We start from the raw sequence: 4,984 nt of genomic DNA on the forward strand, positions 1-4,984 counted from the left end.
TACCCAAGGTTAAAAAAATAAATAAAGGCACAGGCAACATCCTCCCCAAGGGAGTCAGACTGGACTGTCAGATAATGAACGGGCTGGCTTCTTTAAAAAGCTAAGAAACACTTTGTCTTCTTTCCATCAATTAACAATAATCTACAGACGAACCCAGGACTGTCTACCTCCCCGTTCAGGCTCCACGTGGCTCCTCTTCTCATTTCCTATTGCCACTCTGTGGCTGTTAACTCTACTCAATAATTTGACAGAAATATGAAGCAATGGATAGTTAGGATTTTTTTCTCCTCTCGAGTTTGGCTGGGTGAGAGGCGGAGTTATATGTTCTAATATTGGTCTGACCGGCGGCAGATCCGGTGGAAGTGAATTCTGAATCTCTGCCGACCAAAAGGGGCTAGAACGAAAAGACGCTGAGCTAGAGGGAGAGGTGGGCGGGGACCCAGAGGAAAGAGACACTCAGGGTTGGGGAAGTGTTAGGAGGGGAGGGTTAGCGTGGGAGGGAGGGACACTCTCAGAGCTGTCGGAGCGACACACGGAAGGATAAAGGGGAAGAAAGAGACTGAAAGAGAAGGGAGAGGGAGAAAGAGGGGGAGAAGGCTTTCTAGAGGGGAGACAGGAGGAGAGAGTGGAAAAGAGAAAGGGAGAGAAGCAGGAAGAGGAGAGTCACAGAGTGACCCTAGAGGACGAGGCTTCTCTGTTCCAGATACTTCTAAGATTGAAGACTGTTTGCTAGTGGGGAGACTCCGGCTCCGGCGGCCAGTTGGGCAGCGGCAAAGTAAAATGGACAGTGAGAAACAGACGTTCCAGCCACCTCTCCAACGCCCAGAGGTCCCGGAGCTGTTCTCTGGCGAACTCCTTTCCCAGCTGGAGTCTCTGAGCCTGCTGGACCAAGGGAGCCCAGGGAGCGCCTGGAAGCTGCTCCTCGGAGATGCCCTCGCCTGAGCAGTAAGAACTTCCCGTTGAGTCCCTGCATTCCCTCCACCTGAAATTCCCCAGGAGAGAGGGGTGGAAGACCCCAGGGGGAGGGGCGAGGGGGATCCTAACGCAGCACTTTCTCCCCTCCCCCTCCCCCTGCCGGGCGCGCAGGCATGGATGTGCTCAGCCCGGGACAGGGCAACAACACCACCTTGTCAGAGGGTCCCCCCGGGACACGCGGCAACGCTACTGGCGTCTCCGACGTGACCTTCAGCTACCAAGTGATCACCTCACTGCTGCTGGGCACGCTCATTTTCTGCGCGGTGCTGGGCAATGCGTGCGTGGTGGCCGCCATCGCCCTGGAGCGCTCCCTGCAGAATGTGGCCAACTATCTCATCGGCTCGCTGGCTGTCACCGACCTCATGGTGTCGGTGCTGGTGCTGCCCATGGCTGCGCTCTACCAGGTGCTCAACAAATGGACACTGGGGCAGGTCACCTGTGACCTATTCATTGCCCTCGACGTGCTGTGCTGCACCTCGTCCATCTTGCACCTGTGCGCCATTGCACTGGACAGGTACTGGGCCATCACCGACCCCATCGACTATGTGAACAAGAGGACGCCCCGGCGCGCCGCTGCGCTCATCTCGCTCACTTGGCTCATTGGCTTCCTTATCTCCATCCCGCCCATGCTGGGTTGGCGCACCCCCGAAGACCGCTCGGACCCCGACGCGTGCACGATTAGCAAGGACCACGGCTACACTATCTACTCCACCTTTGGCGCTTTCTACATCCCGCTGCTGCTCATGCTGGTTCTCTACGGACGCATCTTCCGAGCTGCGCGCTTCCGCATCCGCAAAACAGTCAAGAAGGTGGAGAAGAAGGGAGCGGACACCCGCTTTGGGGTGTCGCCAGCCCCGCAGCCCAAGAAGAGCGTAAACGGCGATCCGGGGAGCAGAGAATGGAGGCAGGGTGTGGAGAATAAGGCAGGGGGTGCTCTGTGCACCAACGGCGCGGTGAGGCAGGGTGACGAGGGCGCCGCCCTGGAGGTGATTGAAGTGCACCGGGTGGGCAACTCCAAAGAGCACCTGCCGCTGCCCAGCGAGGCGGGTGCAATCCCTTGCGCCCCCGCCTCCTTCGAGAAGAAGAATGAGCGCAACGCGGAGGCCAAGCGCAAGATGGCCCTGGCCCGAGAGAGGAAAACGGTGAAGACGCTGGGCATCATCATGGGCACCTTCATCCTCTGCTGGCTGCCCTTCTTCATCGTGGCCCTGGTCCTGCCCTTCTGCGAGAGCAGCTGCCACATGCCCACCCTGTTGGGCGCCATAATCAACTGGTTGGGCTACTCCAACTCTCTGCTCAACCCTGTCATTTACGCCTACTTCAACAAAGACTTCCAAAACGCGTTTAAGAAGATCATCAAGTGCAAGTTCTGCCGCGGATGATGGTGGAGGAGTAGTCGGCGAGTAGGCCGGCCCCATCCTCTCTGCCTCCTCCAGCCCTCTGGAATCAACACCTATGATAGCTCGCTACTTTTCCTCTGACTTTCTCGGCTGCTCGGGGTCCCCCGCTTCCAGACCTCGTCCCTCCTCCCCCGTCGCCCAATCCCCTCCTCGGACGGACGAGTGCGCTTTGTGCAAAGAGCCCCAGCGGAGGGTCTGGAGGGCTTGGGAAACTCCCCGGTTTGTGATAAGCGACCTTGGCTCAGACTTTGGCTTCAGAATCAGTTCTGAACCCTGCACTTGCCTCGTCCCTCTTCTGCACCCCAAATCTTCGCGGCGGAAGTTTAAGCCTCAGCCGTTCAAGGCAAAAAATCTACACAGAAAAACAGTACACCCAGCTGCCGCGCCCACTTAACGGCTCCCACCCGATCGCCCCATTGCTAGAACTTGTATTAAACGTTCAGGAGTTTGCTTCATTCCCTATTCCCAACTCTCTCCCGCCCTCCCCCTGGAAACTCACTTTTATTTTTCAGTTTCATCCCTTCTTTCCAGCTTTTCTATATGCCCTCCCTAGTCCCTCTGCATAGGTTTGCTAGTCGGGAAAAGCTGGAGGGTCTGTTTTTCCCACTGACTGTGGTGTCCCTGGTAATCCCCACCTCCCTGTGCAGACTTGCAGAGTAACTCTTCCGCGCCCAGCCCCCAGCTCTGTTCTCTTGGACTCCAAACAAGTGGCCAGAAGCTGTCTCTTAGAGTGGACTTGTAAGTACAAGCAAGGCTGGGCCACTGGGGGAGAGCGAGAAGGGAGTGCGGAACGATTTTTATCCGTGCTTGCCTTGCAAGGCGTCAGCACTCACCAAAGAAACTGACAGTGGGAGGGAGAACGGACTTCTGTTTGTATAGGCTGCTGGCGCGTCTGCACGTTCTGGTGTCGCCACTTACCTACCGCGGGCTGTGCCCGCCGGCCAAGGTGCGTGTGCTTAGGCCGCCCAGCCGCCTACCTGCCCCGCGCCTCCGCAGGCAGCGGCTGTCTGGTGTGCGCGCGGCGCGCGCGCGAGGAACTCAACCAACTGCAGCCATTCTTCCGCCTACGCCGCGGTCCGCGCAGAAGGACGTCTAAACCGCGGTGGTCTGCGGAAGCCGCTGGAGCTAGGTCCGGCGGGAGGAGCGGGACCGGGGAAGCCAAAGGGGGGGGGGGGGGTCGGGCCTTTAAGAGGCAGGAGATGTCAGTGCGCGCGGCCCGGCCTGCAGATGGCGCTGCTCGTGAAAGCCGAAAGGGCAGTTTCATCCAAAGGATGTAGACGCCTTCTTCCTAGTTACCCCCTGTCCTTTCGGATAGAATAGTTCTGTTAAGCGCGTCCTAACACTACACGAGATTTAATCTGTAGGACGTCCAGCACACAGTTACCAGGATTTTGCTTTCCAAATAGGAATTCCAGGTTTCCAATCAAATGGGCCCCGATAGGTTTAGTACCGTCTGGGACTTCACAGTTACCTTAAATAATGGGGCCCCAAAGACTAGTTAGGGGTACTCTCGCTGAGGAGTCCCTGAGAACCTTGTACAGGGTTAGGTTTGCTCCTTGGCCTGATGTGAGCCACAGGTCTAGGGCAAACCAGTTTCTTGCCATTTGAATATGTGGAGCACTCCAAGCTTTCTCCCCCACAAAAGTTACTCTTTCAACCTTGCTACTTCTGCTGAGAAACAGTTATAATCTTTACTGCCCCCAGAAGGGAAGTGATTTTGGTGCTCCGTTTGAATGTAAATTTCCATCCACAGGACTGGGATCAAGAGGTTAGTTAGTTAGATGTAGCCTCTGCTTTTCTGATGACTAACGGTTGTGTTTTCCAGTAATTGCACAAAGTTATTGATTTTTACTCCCTTCTCCCTTCAACCGGACCTTTTGAATGATTGCACTGGCTGTTTTGAGAACAGTGTTGCAAAAGTTGCCAATGGAAAGTTCACTTGTATTTAGGTGAAAAGACAGCTCTATCACTGAAGCCATTCTCTTGTTTGTCAACAGAACAAAGCCTCCATTTGGTATCATTTTCTCTAACTGAAACTGAGAATAAGCATCACATCCAGTTAAGATAAAGTATAAGAACTCTGGACACTCACTGGATGGTTTGTTTATGCATATGTAATGCTGATAAGGGGCTAAGGTAGACTTCTTCGGTCCAAAAATTATTCATTTGAAAATTCAGTTTCTTTTTTTGCTCACAATAAGTTCAGTACAGCTGTATGAAAATGCACTTTTCTGTGTGTCTTCCTTAATTTTAGAACAAATTATATATGTAAAAGAATTCAAGTTCAAAATTTATCAAAATTACACCTTGGCCAGCAAGTATTACATTCAAAGTCTTGAGTCTTCCATTTATTTGTATCTCTTACAGAACTGTATGGCAATGGTTTTTAGACATTTATTCTTCCTACTTTGGAGGAATTACATCAAAATGAGGAAGGAGCATCCAATTGGAGCATAATTGCCAAGGCAATAGAGAAATTTGGGGAATAAGTGCGTAGCAGTCAACAGCCCCTGATGCTTTTTATTTCTTTTAGTCTTTGTATTAAGACAAAATATATATGCATCAAAATTGGCCTTCACTTTTCTCTGTGACAATAAAGGACTTTATTA

General features: G+C 53.2%; 1 protein-coding gene across 1 annotated transcript; it reads left to right on the forward strand.

Moving 5' to 3' along the window:
- The first annotated feature begins 534 nt into the window (after positions 1–534).
- Positions 535–3,312, forward strand: HTR1A (5-hydroxytryptamine receptor 1A). Its single transcript, XM_025892368.2, has one exon. It carries the CDS (start codon positions 1,089–1,091, stop codon positions 2,355–2,357), a length of 1,269 nt encoding a protein of 422 aa, XP_025748153.1. The 5' UTR covers positions 535–1,088; the 3' UTR covers positions 2,358–3,312.
- The last annotated feature ends 1,672 nt before the right edge of the window (positions 3,313–4,984 follow it).

Source organism: Callorhinus ursinus, unplaced genomic scaffold (genome assembly GCF_003265705.2).
Source record: "Callorhinus ursinus isolate GAN/ISIS: 27379988/994484 unplaced genomic scaffold, GSC_fseal_2.0 scaffold23, whole genome shotgun sequence".
Classification (NCBI taxonomy): domain Eukaryota; kingdom Metazoa; phylum Chordata; class Mammalia; order Carnivora; family Otariidae; genus Callorhinus; species Callorhinus ursinus.

Excerpts from the sequence above, each read along its gene's own strand:
- HTR1A (XM_025892368.2), top strand. The coding sequence starts at position 1,089 with ATGGATGTGCTCAGCCCGGGACAGGGCAACAACACCACCTTGTCAGAG.